The following is a 19,609-nucleotide window of genomic DNA, read 5'->3' on the forward strand; positions in this document are numbered from 1 at the left end:
TAATATTTCGAGATGTCTAATTTGATATCATAGTAGAGATAACTTTATTACATGATATATCAAGTTGAAATATATTAGAAGATATATATGAGTTTTCATTAAAAATAATTTGTTAATTATTAATGCACATATCACGATTCTAAATTTTTTCTGTGTACGACAAAGAAAGGTTCTAATTGCAATTAAGGAAAAATTCACAATTTGCTGTACATTATAATTAGTTTATATGTATATTTTTTAAACCATGTTCCTGTCTATATTAATCGCTTTAGTTTTTTATTTTATGCAATTATAAAAATATATATTATAAATTATATATATTATAAAAAAAAACTGATTACATATATATAGTTAGAGAACAAATGATATGTAAAACGTTTTATTTAGATTCGTTATGCTATTGACACATTTTTTCAAGGTGCTATCGATACATCAATAAATTTAATCATAGACAGTAAGTATAGGCTTACTATGTCTATGAATTTAATATCATACATATTTTATAGTTAATTTTCAGACATCAACTATGCAAAGGGGCGAGTCCCTTCCGTCTTCCGTTCTTCGAGTTTGAATTTTCCGCCGACGGACAACGTCATCTGCCAACATGGCGTCGCTCGCTGATGGTTCGCCTCGCAGCCCGTCGCGGCGCGGCGTTCAAGAAAATATGCACGCTCGATGACGCAGCGCGTGACGTGAGATGTCGGGACGTGCTCGTGGTAAGTTGGAGAGGGCGGTAGGATAAGGGGAGGGTGGGGGAGGAAAAGGTAAAGGTTAGAAGAGGTTATGAACTCCAACCCGTCTGGACGAAGCCTGGTAGCCAGCCCGCTGGTCCGCGATCGCGCGTCGGCAAGGATCAGTCGTCGCTGCTAGCCGCGAAGGTGAGTCGTGATTTCTCTTTTCTCTATCTTTCGCTATCGCCATCTCTCTCTCTCGCCCTCGACTCGCGTAAAACTCGCGTTCGCATGAAACGCCCCGTCGCGTCGGGCACTTCCTCTCTTGAGGAAAGAGGAGCTCCGCGATATTCACACGGTCAGTCGCGACGACGTTTGTTTCCTTCTCTTTTCTCTTTCGCGTGTCGAGTGACGTTAGACGGTCGACGAGTCTGGCGCGAGGATTTCCGAATCGGGAGCGATGCGCGATCGACGGGTGAGTTTAACAGCTCGACGGTAAAACTTTCTGCTTTTTCTGGTATGCGCTCCGTTTCCCCGATATTGTGCACCGTGCTGTTCCGGAAGTTTCGGTGCCTTATGACGCGAGATGTTACGCACCCCGGCGGAAGGCAAAGCGCGAGCCTCGTCGAGGTAGATCTCGCGAAAGCCCCGAAGGCGTTCTTCCTCCTTCTCTCTCGGTGACGTAACGCGTCTCTCGCGTACGCGAAAGACCAATCTCCGTCTTCCTCGTCGCGAGGACATCGCGACGTTGTTTTTCTTCCGGCGGATTCTCCCGTGGACTTTTCTTCTGGACCTATCGAGGAGAGAAAGAGAGCACCATCCATTTTCTTACGCTACCACTGACATTTCAATTCAATCGCTCATGCATATTCAAGAGTACTCGGCGGGGTACACCTCCGCGGAATGTACATACGCGAGTGTGTACTCGCAGTTGAAGATACATATTCAGGAATTATTGGGCAACAGCTCGGGTATAGCAGCAGCAGCAGCAGCGCGGCGCGACACTCGAAGCCAGGGGAACAAAGCTTCGTGTGCGTCGTCGTTCTCGGTGTCGCGCACGTGTCACCGCGTGCGCGATATTATTTTCGGATACGCGCGACTACATCCGCGGCACGCGTATGCCTACGTGCACGCACACCAACTCCCTGTTTATCGAAAGATACAACCGCGATGCGTTGTCCACGGCAGGGCGATGAGGACGGATGATATCCGTGCCGATTCGCGGTAAACGAGCGGATAGAGAGGTAGCGTGGGTGACCTTCGGACCCACGGGCGACCTTTACCTGCCGCGCGGACCATACCGTTGTGCACGCGTAATTACTCACGGACGGCGACTGTTCTCTCCGTGTTGGTGCGTGTGTCGGTGATTCCGAGAATCGCCAAAGAAAACTCGCCAGAATCTTCTCGGAATTTCGCATTTTAGAATCGTCGGAAACAATAACGTTTCGGTGTTGCGCTGAGATAAAAATTATCTAGATAAAGATAAGAAGTTCCATGTAAAAGTTTTCTTGGATAAGATTTCGACGATTTAATTTCAAATTTACTCTGGGGAAAATTATATATTGCCTTTATTTAGATAACTTTAAGATGAGATTGCTGTGTCCGGCAAAATTTAGGATATAAAAACGATGTACTGTATTTTTATTTATAATTCTTATTTATTTCTCTTAAAATCAAGAGTTCTTAGGCTAATTCAATTTGATAAAAAATTTTTTTTTTTTAGTTAGGTCAAATAAAACGCAAATAAAAATCAAAGTTACAAAATGTAGAAGGAATATATAATTCATATTATAATGACTAACAAAGTTCTTTTTAAAAGTTTCCGAATTACACTTATATAGTTTTTGGATAATTTTTACATCGCGCTACTATTTCCTGATTCTATTATTGTAAAAAAATCTTAAAATAAATGATAATTTTGAAGGTTGAAGCTAAAGACAATTCTTTACATTCGTTGTTGTCCACATTAATTTAAATAATTTGAAATTTACATTTTTTTAGTCAAGATAAAGATGAATAATTTTACATAATGGTAAATATTTTCTATATCTCTTAATGTAGATCTTAACTTTGATCTTGGTTTAGCTTACACTGAAAAAGAAGTCTGGTAACATTCAAGTAGACTGTTATGTTTAACGAACGTTTGAAAAATATTTAGCCGTTTACATTTTTATGATGTAATAAAAACATTTATTAAATTTTCTATTTCCTACTTAACATTAAATCGCCGAAACGTCTCGTATAAAAACGATATTTGAAATTAGAAAAAAAGACGTTTAGAAACCAATATAAATCTTATAAAATATTTTTATAGCATTTATTATTAGTTAAAACATATTAAATTCTAAATTTTACGTTAATTTTTTTTATTTTAAAAGTCTATAATTATTTTTAACGTTTATTAAACGTTTGAGCTATGTTGCTTGGGTAGCTACTAAAGGTAATTTGTTTGCTGCATTGATAAAACATTTGGTAAATATTATCAAACATAATAATAACATAGTAGTCACACAACACGTTTTGTAATAATTTGAAAAATAAAATTAATGTTGAGATGATTTTAGTTATATTAATCGAGAATTTTACCAAAAAACTTTAATAATTCATCTAAAAAACTGGATATTATTACTTTTATTATTAGATATTTTTTTTAGTGTACTTTATATTTGTTTCGAATTTTAAGCTTTAGATCCAACTTGTACGGGATGATTTTGGCCTGGTAAAATTAAACGCGTTTTAAGGTCATTAATTGATCTTTGAACTGTGGTTGTGTCAGTGTTACCAATGTAGGTTAACTTTAATCTCGGTTAAACTTTTTATCTTCTCTTAACTCTTAAAACTATAAAAAGACAATAGATTTATATCAGTAAATATATATGACATATATAGACATGTTTTATATCAGTAAATATATATGACATATATAGACATGAGTATACGTGATATTAACTCAATCGTCCGATTAATTTGATAAACAAATTTGATAGCAGATTGCTCGCAGTAGGGACAACAATGTTCTAAATCTCTGATCTTTTTTTCACGCATCAAAAAACGAGAAATTAGTCATTACTAACGAAACAAGATGGATATTATATTTGATAAGCTACTTACTTGAATTGCTGGTTAATTAATTGGAGTTTAATGGAAGACGCTTGAGAGTTCACTGAAGTTTAATGATATGATAAAATTACCTCTTATTTTTATCAATACAGAACTTAATCTTGTTTTTATCTTTTTTTTTACGTAGAAAAAGAAAATTCTTTTGAGAATATCTTTATTTTCGGAATGTTGATATTAATATAAAATTAAACATGTAATTTGTTTATAAGAAATTTTGTATATACTTTCAGCAAGAAAAAATATTCTTATTATTAAATAATAATGATTTTATGAGTTGAAAAAGAATGTCGGATAGAGAGAATAATATCTTTAAACCAAGTATTAAAATTTTTTACTTAATTTCAGTAAAGCCATATGGCGTCATCAATTTAATTTAGAAACTATATTTGAGAAAAAATATTAACAGCGAATATTGTCCAGAGATTTTTTACTCATGAATTTACTATCAGAGTTTTTAAATACAAAATGAACTAAATATGGACAAGTAGTGAAGTTTATTTCTTAAGATGTTTTTTTAATTAATTACTTTACAAAACCTTGTTTATTAAGGTTTTTAGAATCATCAATTATAAATTTATCAAATTTTTAAAATTAAAAATGGAAAAATGTGGCGACATTTATACTTTTAAACTAATCTTAAAATCTTGTCCTTTATGGATTTTTGGAGAATTACGAATCTGCAATTAAAATTTCCAATATGATGAGATAAAAATAGCAAATTAAAAAATTATATCCTTTATCACGCGCTTTTTTATCATTTCATAATCGCTTTCTGCTAAAATCAAAGTCAAGACGGGGACGTGGCGGTATTCGACTTCATGTATTTTTAAAAGAATAATTGCAAATTTGATTCATATATTGAAAAATTAATTAAAATTTTGAAATTTTGCTAGCAGATTCGTAATTAACAACTTCAAAAATTCTTGTAAACAAAGTTTTATTAAAGGATTTTTATTAAAGAAAAACTGTCTTTTACTAGTTAATATTGTTATCAAAACACTCATATCAAAATTAATCTACATCGATAGAACATCAGAGATAAACATGCAACGGATGATAACCAACAGTTTGTGGAATTTAATTTTTTTTTTATAGGCTGATCGGAAGGCAACACAATCGTCCTTTCCGCGGATGATGTGCGCAAAGGATGCTCGCGGTATTCTGGATTTATTTAATTGTTGAAGTCGTCACGGGAGGTTACGATTAAAACGAAATCGATTAACGCTCGATGACTGAAGCGAACGACCATGGAATTTCCGAGAAGATTGCGCGAGACCCGTCGCGATTAAAACGCATTCGTCGGATATCTATACAAACTATCCATTGATAAGAGCGTAAACACAGGCGCGCAGCGGAAATGCCGTTTTATACGATATATATTTCCCAGAGAGAGTCGATCGTCACGCGTGTGTGCACGGGACACAATGTGAAGGATATCACAAAGGCGAAGCGTACACCTGAGATCATCGGCGCGAGCTCGTCGCGTACACAAGGTAAACCGATTGCTTACGTGTGTAAGGAAGAAAAAAAAATGCACGAGCGCGTATACGGGGTGGTCCTCAAGTATTCTAAAATGATCTTGAGAGGCAATTTCTCATATTGATTCAAGACGAAAACTTAATCTATCATAATAGCAGGCAAACGACTTGGTTTCAAAAATACAGGATATCAAAGTTGAAGGAAAAATTTTCTTTTTTATAAAGTAAAGAAAAAATTACTTGAAAACCACTCGGATTATTTTGATGAAACTTTGCATGTTTTAAGGAAATGAAGACTTATTTTTAGACTTATTATGTTTCAGGGTTGGGACCCAAGAATAAACGGGTACTCTTTTTTACAGAGAGAGAAAATTACAGTGGAATACCATTGATTTTTTCTAATTTAAATTTTTTTTAAACTTCGAAATTAAGTCGTTTTGGATTTGAAATTGTCTCGTCTTGAATTAACGCGAGGAATCACTCCGTCTAAACTCTCTTTAGAATTTTTAAGAATCACCCTGTATACGCGGTAGCCCGGGAGAGAACGGGATCCACGATGAGGATGCGTCTCAAAATTCTAAGTGAAAGGATCGACGTAAAATCGATTCCGAGACGCTGACACATTCCGCCCGGGTCATGCGGCGGAGCGCCGGACGGAATTTTACCCGTCGGTCGTCCAGAACGTGTCATTCGGTGACGAGACACAGTGGCGCAAAAAAAAAAGAAGAAAAGAAAAGAAAAGAAAAAAGGAAAGAGAAAAAAACGCTGCAAAAAGTCTCGCGCGCGTGGCCGTGTGCGCCGTGATCCGACCTATTCGCGGCGACCTCGACAGCGTCGGCCGATAAGTCATCGCGCGGACGCGCGTTACATGACATAACCCGACGACGTTCACCAGAACAAGCGAGCGAGCGAGCGAGGGAAGGCGGGTTGGGAGGAAATCGGCGGGGTATATGGGTATAACGCCGTTCTCTCGCTCTCGCGCGCACAGAAAAGCCGCGCGGCCCCGAAAACTCGCGCTGCGCTGGTTTGACCTCGCGGCATTCATTCCGCGCCTAGAAACGCGCGGCGGTTTTTTTTTTCTCTCTCACTCGCTAGTTTACTTTTTTCCGATCCCGGATTTTATTCTCTCCGTTTCGTTCTTCTCCGCTTGTGTACCCTTTCGCTCGTCCGCTACTTCGTTACATCCTCCGTTGCACGTTGTTAAACACGTAATGTTGAACTGCGTCCAGTGTTGAGTCATTTTTGAATCATTTCTTTGTCTTTGCTCCAACTCGATACGTCGTTGATTTAACATGTTGTATGTACATTGTTTTAAGTATCACCTCTGGGTTTGAATCGTTTAATTTTTATTACCTTTACAAAAAAATTATTCAATAACTCTCAGGTACATTTAAATATGTATGGTTGTTGGTTTAAAAAAATTGTATATAAATGTTGTAATATTGGTTGCAGCTGACAAAATTAGAGATGCACATTTTAATAGAAATATTTATAAAAAAAGTGATTTATTAATAATGATCTTTATTTTCTTCAACATTACAATAGCCAAGAAGGGGACTTGAGTTATTATTTATAATACATTCATTCATCCATCTTATTGCTCTCATTCTTCTATCTTATCTATCAAGTCTAATATATTTATTATATTTTAATCTCTTTACCTCCCTAAACTCTTCTTTATAAATTCCTCTTTTTCTATATAATTTTAATTACCTCTTGAAAATCTATAGATATTTATATTACAATATATTAATCTAATACCCTAATAACTAATGCACAACTATCCTTAATCTTCTTCTCTATTTACAGTCTTTTTCTTTCCAACCTATATCTAAACTTAATATTACCTGTACTTATTTACTCATCTATTTATCCATCCATCTATTCTTTTATCTTATGTATCCAGTCTAATATCTAAACAAAAGTGACCTAAGGAAAAATATTTTTTAATATTTCAAAGTATAAAAAAAAACCAAGTAATTAAAGTGTTTACGACTATTTACAATGTTGAGTTATTTCAGTGCATGGTGGCTTGAAAATATGTACATTTTTTTAAACCTACAAATAAATATAACTTCAAATTTAAGTACATTGCATTTACATTTTAAAGCGTTTTTTTTAATTAACGTTACATAAACTTGAGATTAGAAGAAACAGTTTTTAATTAAATTTATCGAGAAATTAAAATTTTTTTTAATTTATGAAATCTCTGAAATAAAATGTATACACGAGAGAATTAGTTGAAAATAAACGAAAAATTAAAAATTTATAGAGATAAAATTTTAAAAACCACTTTATACGTTATGGTCATTTGTAATTCAAGGCAATTTTCAGAAAGGCAATTTTCAATCCTGGATAAAGGACTTGCACGAACTGAGGACGACAATTCACCGGGCTTGTTCCCTACATACCAAACTTTTTTTTTTTTAAGGGAGAATATCGAGACCGCTATTTAGCCAGGTGCTCTTAGTATTTCAATGAAAAGAAATGTGCTGGGTCATTTTTGTTGAATCGCGTGTACAGGCGATCGCGTGTTAAAACAACGGAGTTAAACAATTTAACACTCGAAAAACATTAAGTTCGATATAGTTTATTACTTACTAAGTGCATGCACGTTAATATGAACACCATTTACTCCGAAAGTAATTCGAGAAACAGATAGATCAGATGTTGTTTTTTTAAAGTCGCATTTGGTATCAAAATAATGAAAAGGATTTAAATTCGATTTTCTTTAGTATTCAACAATTGTTTTTCTCACATCTCCCAATGAAACTTACCCCTCGATCAGTATTCCGGACGTTTTCCACCTTCCTCCTGTCCTCCTCCCCTCTGCCTTCCCCACGCAGTCTACCCACGGATCGTATCTTCATTATCTTTTATTGCGATTTCAGGTTTCGTACGTAACTTTTTAGATTGCCCATTGGACACTTGTCCTTTTAACCTTTCTCAATTGACCGCACTGAGGTCACGTTTGACGTCAGCGACTGTACGATATACCCCGCACTTTGGGGAGATCTATCCGAAAGGAGGACACGACATAACTCCCCCTGTGCCGTTACTAACCCCTTTCGAGTTCATTATTTATTAACCCCCGGCTTTTGCGTGCAATTTGCGCGAGATGCGAAATTTCGTCCCTCTCTCTCTATCTCTCTCTCTCTTTTTTCCTCTTTCCTTTTCGGGAGCGGCAGGGTCGCGCGGTTGCTGCATATCGCGGGCGTGTGACGTAACGCAACGTTACGGCCGCGCCGCGCGCGCTCGTTCGTAGCTCGGGCGTAGTAGAGAGGAAAGCAGGCAAGCGGGACGCGAGAATGCACCTGGCCGGCGCGGCGCGGTGGCGTGTCCCGGCCCGGTACACAAGAGAGTGACCTGCCAACCTGCGCGCTCTCTCTCTCTCTCTCTCGGTCTCTCTCTCGCTCTCGCTCTCTCGTCCGACCGCTCTCGGCCGCGACCGACCGACGGAGCGGCGGCTGGCTTGCGTTCACCTGCGCGCAAGGTTGCTACGGGAGAAGCATCGCGGTGGCGGCGGCGCGCGGTTCTCCGCCGTGAACCGACGACGAGCGAGAACGCGACGACGCACCGGCGTGGACGCGTCGCGATACTCGCGATCGGCGCGTCGTTGCCACGAGCGAACGTGCGAGCGAGTGGGTGAGTGAGTGAGTGAGCGAGCGAGTGTCTTGTGCCTCCGTTCGTCCGTTCGGTTACCCAGCTACATCAAATTCTCGGCTGCTCGGCGGCGGCTTTCGCCGACACATACGCGGCGGTTGCGAGCCGAAGGGATTAACCAACGAGCGAGCGAGCGAGCGACTTGACACACAACAGGTAGCGTACCGTGCATTCCGTCCTCGAACTTTGCGCGCAAGCGCGCGCGCGCGCGTGCTCGCTCTCGGAGTTCGGCCCGGAATCGAAAGTGAAGTCTCTCCCGCGATGCGTGTGCGGTCGCCGCAGCCTCCCCGAGGGAACTTTTGACTTCTCGAACGGAAGCGGGAGAGGAGAGCCGAGCGCGTTACCGGTTTTGACCTCGCGTACCGCGCCGTGCCGCTCACCGTGCGTCGGAGCGTCGCCGGAGACGAGCGTCGTCTATGCGTTTTGTGTTATGTGTCCGCACGTCCGCGAGCAATATTTAGAAGCGGACCGCGCTCCGATAACGTCAAGGTGACGTTCCCACGGACGCGCCGGACGGCAGCGGTCTTCCGATTCCCCGAGAGTCCGCGGTGTTTCGCGGGGACTTCGGACACGAGGCGTGACTCCGGTGGGAAGGGGGTTTAAAGTGCGCCTCTTAAACATTAGATATTAAAAGAATCGTATTTAAATCCATTTGAATGACAGTGTTATTTTTTACTTCCATGTTTGTCGAAATGTATTATTTTAACATGAAATGTATACAAAAGAATCGAACTATTTTTGTGATTGAATTGTATATTTTTTAAAGTAAGCAGTGTTTGCACACGTTACTCACGCAAACATACACACTAATATATAATATTTCTCGAGTTAAATTATTTAATTCCAAACACGGAAAGATATTCTACTGAAAAAAAAAGAAAACAGTTACTCAATTTACTTTCCTTTAAATAAAATTTTAACAAAAAATATTTTCTTGATAATTGTCTTAAAATCATCACAATTTTAAAAATATCATTATATACTAAAAACAAATTTATATTGCTTTGAAGAATATTATAAAAATTAGAAGAAACAGAATAATAAGCGAATCGAATTTTCGTTTTAACTTATTATTTTTGAATAAAATATCGAAAGTCATTAAAATTTAGAAATTTGATAGAGTTGTGTAAATTTCAAGATTAAGTTTACATACTTATGCTTACACGAGTTGCCTTTTTCATGTACACGATACAAGTCAAGTAAATTATTATAAATTGAATACAGAAAAAGTAATTAAGCTATAAAATAATATATCTGACTTTAGTATTATATAATAAGACAAGAATATATAATATTAAAAATAAAATAGATAGAATACCATTTTCATTATTTCTGAAAATCGACACTTATTATGCTCTATTGATTATTGCTTATACATAGATGACACGTAAAACATAATTTATATGATTTGCATTTTATATATGTATACGTAATGTCGATTATTTATATTTTATGCGTAAATGTCCAACTTTGCCCGATACGCATTCTTAACTCGCGCACTGACCTTTCGATCGGGCACGGCCGCATTTTCACGCAGAGAACTTCGCTCTTCCTCGTCGTCGTTCGACCTTCCGCATCTCGAGCTGTTCGTAATCGCCTCCGTGGCTTATCATTCGCTCGGTTCGCCCTTATCTGCGCCGCGCGACAAACCGATGTTCGGATTCGGGGAAAAGCGAAAAGCGATCGTCGTGGGATCCTCACGCTCGACGGTTAAATCGACGATTGTGCGACGTATGTACGTGCGAACACGCAATCGCCGTCAATGATAACGGTGATGTTAAGTTTTTTTATTTTTCTTCAAGGCGGAGTAAATTTTCCTTTGAACTGGTAAGAAACGCGGGTATCTCGCGCCTTTCGCGAAAAGTTTCACGCAGATATTGCGAGAGCAGCAGCAAAAACGCTGAGTATTTGGAAATTCATAAAACACAAGTAAACGAAATTGGGAGATACTTTAATAAATAAATAGCGACCAATGAAACACGACGTAACTAAATGCTGACACGTTATTTATGTATGAAGGAATTGTACACAGAAGAATAGTATCGAATTAAAACTGCTGACATGTTTTATTTAACAATGTTGTTTCATATAAGCGAGAAATTATATAATAATTTGATGATGTTCTTTGTGTGTATGGTTTAATTATCTTTAAAGAATTTGAAGATTTTAAGGAAATGGTAAAAATTTACAATGTGTGATGATACACGTATTGTTATAAATATACAAGGAGAATGGTTTTGAACTGTCTAAAAATTTAGCTAGATAGATATAAATTTGAAAATAATTACGATAGAATATATATATATAAACTCAAAATAATTATATTGGACGTTCAAGTTAATTGCTGGAGAATGTCATAACTATTTCCCGACATTGTCATTGTGCTTGCACAGAAAGAAATTTTGTTAAAAATGGTATCTAAAATTTTAGCTATAGATACTGATCTGAAAATAATTTTGTTGGGCTATCCAAATAATTATGTAGGTTACTCAAACTAAAATATCAAATTTCTTTATAGAGTTGCTCATCCTGCTTAATTATTACTTTAATGATAAAACAAAATTATTATATTTGTGTCTAATTAAAATATTTTATGTACTTCGATCAAATTATTATTTTCATATTAGCATTCTACATAATTATTTTGATAGTTGATGATTATTTTCAGATCTAGCTAAATTTTACATCAAAATTATTATATAGGTCGCTCAAGCCGGTCGAAATGTCGCAGCTTTTTGCAGCGTCACTCATCATGCTTGAGTGTCCCACATAAATTATTTTGATAGTCCAACAAAATTATTTTCAGATCTGTATCTAGCTTTCAGACATCTCAGCAAAACCGTTCTTTCCTCGCGGATCAGGTGTCAAAGGGAGGGAGGGTTTGGGGGGGAGGGTATTAAAGAAAGGCAATTGCGCTTCGCGCAAGAAAGAAGCGCGCGATGCGCCTCGAGATCTCCATCGCGTCGTCCGAAGTAAAATCGCGTGTAAATCGGATAGAAATCGGAGCGGCGAGGATCGCGGCGGACGCGTGAAAATGGACCACTCGCTTCTACATGACAGAGGCGGTGCAGCGTAGCGCGACGTAGCCGGGCATCGGCATGCACCTCTACCTATCTAACCGCGTAGCAACCTCTACGAACCGGAGGAACTCGGGGGACCATCTCTTTCACCTCTCTCAAAACGGCGCCGTAGGGGGATCGGTCGGGCGAGCAGGAGGTTTCTCTCCCCGGCAGGTGGGGACGGCCCGGCACAAATGCTCCAGTTTACATTTTTATCCCGCGCCCCCTGCGCTTAGCTCTCCGAACACTTGGGGAATCGCGCAATCCGTACCTCTCGCCTCACGCGGGGTACGGAATATGCGATTCGTCGGTACGAATGCCCGCTTTCCCGTGACAATGCGTGATACTGTCTCGTGATCACTTATCTCTCTCTCTCTCTCTCTCTCTCTCTCTATATATATATATATATATATATATATATATAATTATTATTATCAAATCGTTATTGTTTGTATTTAAAATACAACCTTCGACGATAAGCTAAAATTAAAATGGCATGCTCTTGGAGTCGCTCGCTCTCGCGTTTCATTCCAGTCGCGTCTCGGCGAAGGACGGTATATTCAAAATCTGCACGGGATATATCGCGTCTCGGGGGGGGGGGGAGGTGGGGGATCGCCGCGCTGAATTCTCGATTTGACGCGGCTTGCAACGCGCGTTTGAATCACTTGTGAATCGGCGATTTGAGAGGATCGCAATATCCGGTTGAAAATCATTAATGCCGGTTTAACACGCATCGAAAAGGAGGGCCCTCGGTTCTCGATTCGCTCGTAATAGCGCTCTCTCGCAACGGTAACGCGCCGCGTATTATTGTGCGCGATCAGCGCGGAAATATTTCGCACCTAGAGAGATAGGTACGTTCTACGCGCTCTCGTCTAACGGAGGCGCCGATCCGTTTTACAGAGAGAAATGGACAGGGACCATAGGGAGCAACGCGATCACGATAATCTGAGCGAGAAGGAGCCGGACTGCAAAGTTGGAATGGCTTTCCGCAGCCTCTCCCACCATCGCGATCGCACGCCGGATGCCGACGCAGAGGTTCATTGCTTGTCATAAAATTTCCTCTTCCATCACTCGCTGTACCGGCAAATAATAACAATCGGGCGTTTATCGAAGAATCGTGGAAATTAATGTTGATTGATTATCTGCACGATACAATTCTATAATTTTTAACAACTTTAGAAACTTGAGAAATGCCGAAGGTCATTTATCAGGGAATTAATCATCATTCTGAAGATAATTAATAAACGATATTAAGAATTTTTTAATTATACTTCTATGATAATCAATTCGTCAATAAACGCCAATTGTTAATTGTTTTTTATTATCTTTATTACAGAAATGATTGAATAAATTAGTGAAAACAGTGGAAATAATTTCTCTATCTCATAAAACATCAGCTTTGAAATTGTTCTGTTGCAGAGAGACATGGATATCGATCCGACTGATCACGCAGAGAACTTGCACGATGACAAGCCCGAGAAATTAGGAAGGAATTTTCATAATATGGGGCATCACCCAGCTATGGTAAATAAATTCAGAGCTGACAATTTTATATGTGTAATAATATCGATTTGTTTAATTAAGTATTTTAAATTTGTTATATTTTTAAATTTGTCTTTGCAGAGAGATGTGGATAGGGATCAAAATAATCACGTTGACAATATGCACGATGATAAGATGGAGCACAAGATAGGGAGAGACTTTCGCATCGGTCATCACCCTGGAATGGTTCACTTACACTCTGGTATGGACCATTTGACTAATGTCGACGTTGAGGTAAATATTCGTCATTGTACATCGCATTGTGCTCTCTTACACGTTTATTTTTATTAACTGGAATATTTTTTTGTTTTTTCTTTTACAGGTAAAGTTAGCGAGGGATGTTCGTGGTTCGTTGGGCTTAGGATTGTCCTTAGAACTTTGTGTCGTCTGTGGTGATAGAGCTAGTGGCAGACACTACGGGGCAATCAGCTGCGAGGGTTGCAAGGGTTTTTTTAAGCGCAGCATCCGCAAGCAGCTGGGCTATCAATGTAGAGGAAGCAAAACTTGCGAAGTTACTAAGCATCACAGAAATCGTTGTCAGTATTGTAGACTTCAGAAATGCTTGGCGATGGGGATGAGAAGCGATTGTAAGTGAAACTGATTTATTTTCATGTTTTTTTTATTTTACTCAACTCTAAAGAATATATAATATTAAACTTCATATTAGAAGATTACACGAATTAAAGATTAAAACTAATCAGAATAACTCTAAAATTAATGGATTAAAATTAAAACTATTTGATTTAACTGTAATCTTTAACACATAATTCTCAATCTTTAATGTGTAATGTAATTGACAGGCTTAATTGGAACGTACGTTTTTCGAAACTTTTCCAACACTTTAGCTTTTTCAATTTCAATCAATCTTTTATAAAGTGAAACTGAATCGTATGTGGAGTGAAGAATATAGAAATAGAACCTTTGGTATAAATTGACTGCTCCTACGCGAAGCTCTGCGTTATTCTATATTCTTGTGTTGAGCTTCTTAAATAATTTGTAGGGAATAATAAGTAAATAATAGATTGTGTTATAGCTGTACAACACGAGAGAAAACCGGTATTAGGTGAATCGGGTGCGACAAAAGTTGGCAGTCGTAACCCTAGGGTAAAACCAGAACCGCAGCAACCCGCGCCTGAGGCCCCGCCGACTTGGGAACAGCCCGAAAGCCCCAGCATGGAAGACCAAAGCAGCGATAGTGATGCTCTCAGTGACGCTTGGACCTTAGCACGGGAGCGTTTACTCCTTTCCCATGCGTTAGCAGATAACATGGCTAAATTCATTGGTGACGTAAGTCGACGATTGTTATCTCATTGTATTATCTCTATGTATATGTGTGGGTAGGTCTTTTAAGTAGGTTGTGATGTGTTTGCTTGCAGAATGTTAATGGTTCGAGCGAACCGGAGGAAGAATGGACCGGTCAATTAATCTCCGAGCGAAATACGTTGTTCGAATTGAGGGCACCTAGCCCAGCACCCGTGTATTTATCTATTCATTACATATGTGAAAGTGCAGCTAGGTTACTATTTTTGTCTGTGCATTGGGCGCGAGGTATTCCGGCATTTCAAGCTTTGCCGTAAGTGTGATATACTGTTTTATACACATTTGTTTCTCGATTATATTGTTCGTAAAGTAGTAAGGTCAACTACGATGACCGTTTTATGATTTAGATCCGAAGTTCAAACCACTTTAGTTCGAAGTTCCTGGGGGCAATTGTTTACATTAGGTCTGGCACAATGTGCATACACCCTGTCGCTTCCTAGTATTTTGACATCGATAATCAATCATTTGCAAGCTAGTATTGCACAAGAAAAAGTCACCGTTGGTAAAGTAAAATGCGTCACGGAACATATATGTCGACTGCAGGACTGTGTGAGTTCACTGCACAAGCTGCAAGTGGATTCTGTCGAGTACGCGTATCTTAAGGCTTTAACGCTTTTTAGCGCCGGTAAGTGAATGTAAATGGCAAACAAAAATTTATCTGTCTATCACTAATATCGGAGTAAGACACATTATTATCTTTTCCAGATAATGTTCTAACAGGTATTTGGCATAAGAAGGTTGAGGTCTTGCAGGAAGCAGCATGGACGGAATTACAGCAACGCGTGGGCTCCGATAGATTACCTCGCCTCCTGCTAAGGCTAGCGCCTCTCCGCTCGATTAATCCCAGAGTTCTGGAGGATCTCTTCTTTTCGGGTCTTATCGGACGAGTAAGCGTGGCTAGTGTCGTGCCTTATATCCTTACCATGCAAGATTATAAAACCGAACCGGAAAGAGATATTCGTCACGCGGGGTGACGAATGTTGTCGTTACAATGTAAATCGTGACCTAAAAAAGTGATAGATTAAAAAATGTTGAATGCCTGAAACGTTTCCGTACAACGAAAGCGCTCAAATATGAGCGGTCGAAATAATTTTTATTGTTTTCGCATTTCCCTTTTTCTTTTCGAATATTTGCACAAGAATAATGAATATAATGAATATAGTTATGAAATGCGCATAAATTTCAATTGATTATAAATGTAAGTATTGCTATGTAACAATAACTGTACATATATATCTATGTCTAGATATATGTAAATATTTTTATGTTTAGATCATAGATATGTATTGTATATTACCTACAGCGCAGCATCTGATTGTTTATTATATTGATTTTGTGTCTAATATTTTTTTATTTATTATAGTAAATGGACATTACATACAAAACTTTCCCAGAATATGGCAACTTGACACTTTGTTGCATTACAACTTGAGTGAGAGCTTAAATAATGTTGTTCGTTGAAATGAACAACTTGTGAAATGATAATCAGGGAATATTGACATTATTAATATATATACGCACGCACGCGCGCGCGCGCGCACACGCACACGCACACACACACACACACACACACACACACACACACACACACACACACACACACCACGCTAACACACACAATTTGTTGATGGGTGAAGTAAATTTTTTTCTGTTTTGCAGTCTAATGTGTTTGAAAATTTACACTTTGGTTGCGTTAAGAAAGCAACTTTGCAATTGTAAGAATTCTTTAATATGATTGGTTCTTGTTGGACAGTTTCTGTCAGATGTAAATGTGTAAATCAATTGTATAAACTGTAGTGATTGTGGTATAAGAGTTGCGCGTTTGTTCTCTATGCCAAAGATCCCGATTTAAATCCTCTAGTATCAGATTTTTAATTGATCATCACCTTTTGGAAGGCAATGGCAAATTACCGAGAGTTCTTTGCCAAGCAACCACCATGAGCATGCATCAAGTGGAGACTACAACCTTTAGTCATGAAGGACCAGAGAACAAATAATAATTGCAAAGCTGCTTTTTCTGCAGAATGCAGTCCATGAAATTTCACTGGACTGCCTATTTTTGAATATTTTCAGTCACTCAGAATTCACTCACCTATTTTTATCTCGTTTTAATGGATATTTGATATATACTGATAGGAAATTATATCCATTGAAATAGAACAAACATCAGCTGTAATCATTGACGATCATCATCTACATATGTATCAAATTACATTGGACAGTTGTAATAGTTTTTATTTGCTCGTTTTGGCTTTTTAATTATTAGTTTGAAGATTAGTTGCTGTCAATGCTGGCAAAATAATGTCAACTCCAATTACATATTTTGCACAATGGAAAAATTGTCACTTCTAGCTTATCTATTTGTACCATTTCACTTACAAGATTATATTCACATTTGGGACAGCAATAAGTAAATGAATCCTGAGTAACTGAGAAAATTTGAACAAAGGCATCATGATAAAATTTACAATTCCCGATTGATTGTAAGATTATCTTAACCTTCGAGCGAATCGCAATCATCATTTATTACGAAAGATGTGTATGTATACATACGGTTATAATTAAAAATACAACAATTTCATATTGTTGCATTTTTAAGTATCCAAAAAATGCAATATCTCGAAAATGAGTTTTTCCAATCTGTGATATATAATTTCACAGGAAAGTTTTGTATCGGCACATTACTTACACAAAACGTAGACGGCAATATGATATATTTATAATGTATTATTATCAACATTTATAAATAAAGATATTTAGTTTATTTTACGTACATACAAGAAACAAATTTTATTTGAAAGCGTTCGTAAATACGTGATATAAATTTAAATTAGAAAATTTTGTTATTTGTTTACAGAGAAACGTTGATATAAGATAATGCGTGATTCAGATTTCCTATAACATGAAAAGAGAAATTGCAACATATTTTTGCTTCTAATATACAAATCAAAGTTTTTGTGCACAAGTTACTAGTTACTTGTTGGCAGCGGACAATAAAATCATATTTTTTGTAAGCGAAAAGCGTAAATACTTAACATTTTAACAAGTTAAGGCTCATACAACAATTGTACATGAGTTACTTAATTGAAAATGTAAATTTCGTATTGTTAATATATTGTAATTATCATATTGTAATTATATATTCGCAATAGTTATAATAACTATATATGCAGTACTTTACATAATATTTTTAATGGTTCTGGAGACGTAAGATAACATTAGTATTTTAAGTGATATTTAATATTTTTTTCAATTAACTATCAATTAACAAACCATTGCAGCCTTATGTCATTTCAGAATTTCTTGAAAAAAACTTTTTAAGAAATTTTTTAAATACTCTTAAATACTTTTTAAGAAACAAAAAAATATTCTTAAACTTTAAAAAAAAAATTTAAAAACATTTTATTAATTTTTTATAATTTATTAAATTTTTTGCAGAAGCTTATTGAATCGTAATAATTTTTCAACAGTGCAATCGATTTTTCTGTTATAAACTTTAACATTACAGGCTGATAAGAATTAGATAATATTAACGCACAGATCTTCAGAGATTAAAATTATCTAAACAAGGTACTATTTCGTAATATCGATATGACATATTGTGATTATTAAAACAATGTATAATAGTCAGAATTAAATTTTTGATATATTTGTTGACATAACGAATACTTTTTCTGAATAATATAGAGTGGAATTTAATTTTAGGATTAATTGTCGTAGCTTGATAGTTGAAACGAATTCTTGGATCATCTTCGAGATTTAAGTGCTTTCTGCATTTCAGCTTTACATTTTGCTGTTAACGCTTGTATATTATTCGAATATGAGTTATGGAATTGTCGTACAGCATTTAAATTTCGGAATGCATCCCTATAAAGAGACAATACATTGAAATATAATATTTCGCGGATGCATATTACAAAAGATATGTATATACGTGTAAGAATGTGCCTACATAAGAAAAATATTTATATGGACGTTAAGAATTTTGTAATTATTGTTATATAAGTGTGACGAAATGTAGTTAAAAAGATCAGAGATACCTGAAAATTCGTTGCAACGCAATTTCGCTGTATGGAGAACGATATGTACATACTTGACAAACATACATGTATTTAAATGCGTCGCGGAATAACATATATTTACGATACGAAATAAACATTACTAGAGGACAGATACATATGTTTAAATGCAACTTTTGTCTATCTATTCCTTAATCCTTTATTCCAAATTAATTGTAATATATTCACTGTTATATGTTTCGTCGAAGAAATTGATAAAGATCTTTCCGTGTGTTGTTATAAAGAGGAGAAATTGGAAACATTTTAAGTTGTTTCAGAAACACATGCATTATTCAAACTATCTTCTCGACTTTATTGGTGAGTGATTTCTTTTTTCTTATCTCAGCAATTAATATTGCATATTTATAATTTTAACATTAAGAGCAAAATCTTTAGTTAACTTGACACAATAATTTGGTAAAAATTATCAGTATTATTTTTTAATACCTTTTGGTAATACTCTTGCAATAATTGCGGCTCGGCGAAAGGATTAAACTTTCTAGAGAAAGCGCGCTTCCGCGAATGACGCTTGCGTGAATCAGTGTCAGATTCGAGCTGGCTTGTGACTTCAAGTCATAACACGAAGACTTATTCGTAAGATTATTCGAGTATGAAAGTTATAAGGTTTAAGATATATTCAAGTTTAGAAATAGAGATAATATAATTAGACGAAAAAGGAGAATTACACTCTCTTTATT

At 36.9% G+C, this 19,609-nt stretch overlaps 1 protein-coding gene across 10 annotated transcripts; it reads left to right on the forward strand.

Moving 5' to 3' along the window:
• The first annotated feature begins 394 nt into the window (after positions 1-394).
• Positions 395-19,028, forward strand: LOC105837756 (orphan steroid hormone receptor 2). 10 transcript variants are annotated; one of them, XM_028191758.2, is made up of 9 exons: positions 395-878; positions 12,892-13,026; positions 13,411-13,515; positions 13,615-13,767; positions 13,856-14,120; positions 14,555-14,820; positions 14,910-15,106; positions 15,201-15,478; positions 15,559-19,028. In XM_028191758.2, exons 2-9 carry the CDS (start codon positions 12,898-12,900, stop codon positions 15,825-15,827), a joined length of 1,662 nt encoding a protein of 553 aa, XP_028047559.1. In that variant the 5' UTR covers positions 395-878; positions 12,892-12,897; the 3' UTR covers positions 15,828-19,028. The 10 variants fall into 10 exon arrangements, with proteins under 10 accessions (XP_028047559.1, XP_012538265.1, XP_028047555.1 ...); XM_028191754.2 differs by lacking the exon at positions 395-878 and adding an exon at positions 895-1,146; XM_028191756.2 differs by lacking the exon at positions 395-878 and adding an exon at positions 7,497-9,088.
• Positions 19,029-19,609: the final 581 nt, after the last annotated feature.

The sequence above is a fragment of the Monomorium pharaonis genome, chromosome 10, assembly GCF_013373865.1.
Source record: "Monomorium pharaonis isolate MP-MQ-018 chromosome 10, ASM1337386v2, whole genome shotgun sequence".
NCBI classification, from domain to species: domain Eukaryota; kingdom Metazoa; phylum Arthropoda; class Insecta; order Hymenoptera; family Formicidae; genus Monomorium; species Monomorium pharaonis.

Coding starts and splice junctions, on each gene's coding strand:
- LOC105837756 (XM_028191754.2), top strand. Junction 14,121..14,554: donor GATGGGGATGAGAAGCGATT/GTAAGTGAAACT, acceptor AGTAAATAATAG/ATTGTGTTATAGCTGTACAA. Junction 15,479..15,558: donor TTTAACGCTTTTTAGCGCCG/GTAAGTGAATGT, acceptor TATCTTTTCCAG/ATAATGTTCTAACAGGTATT.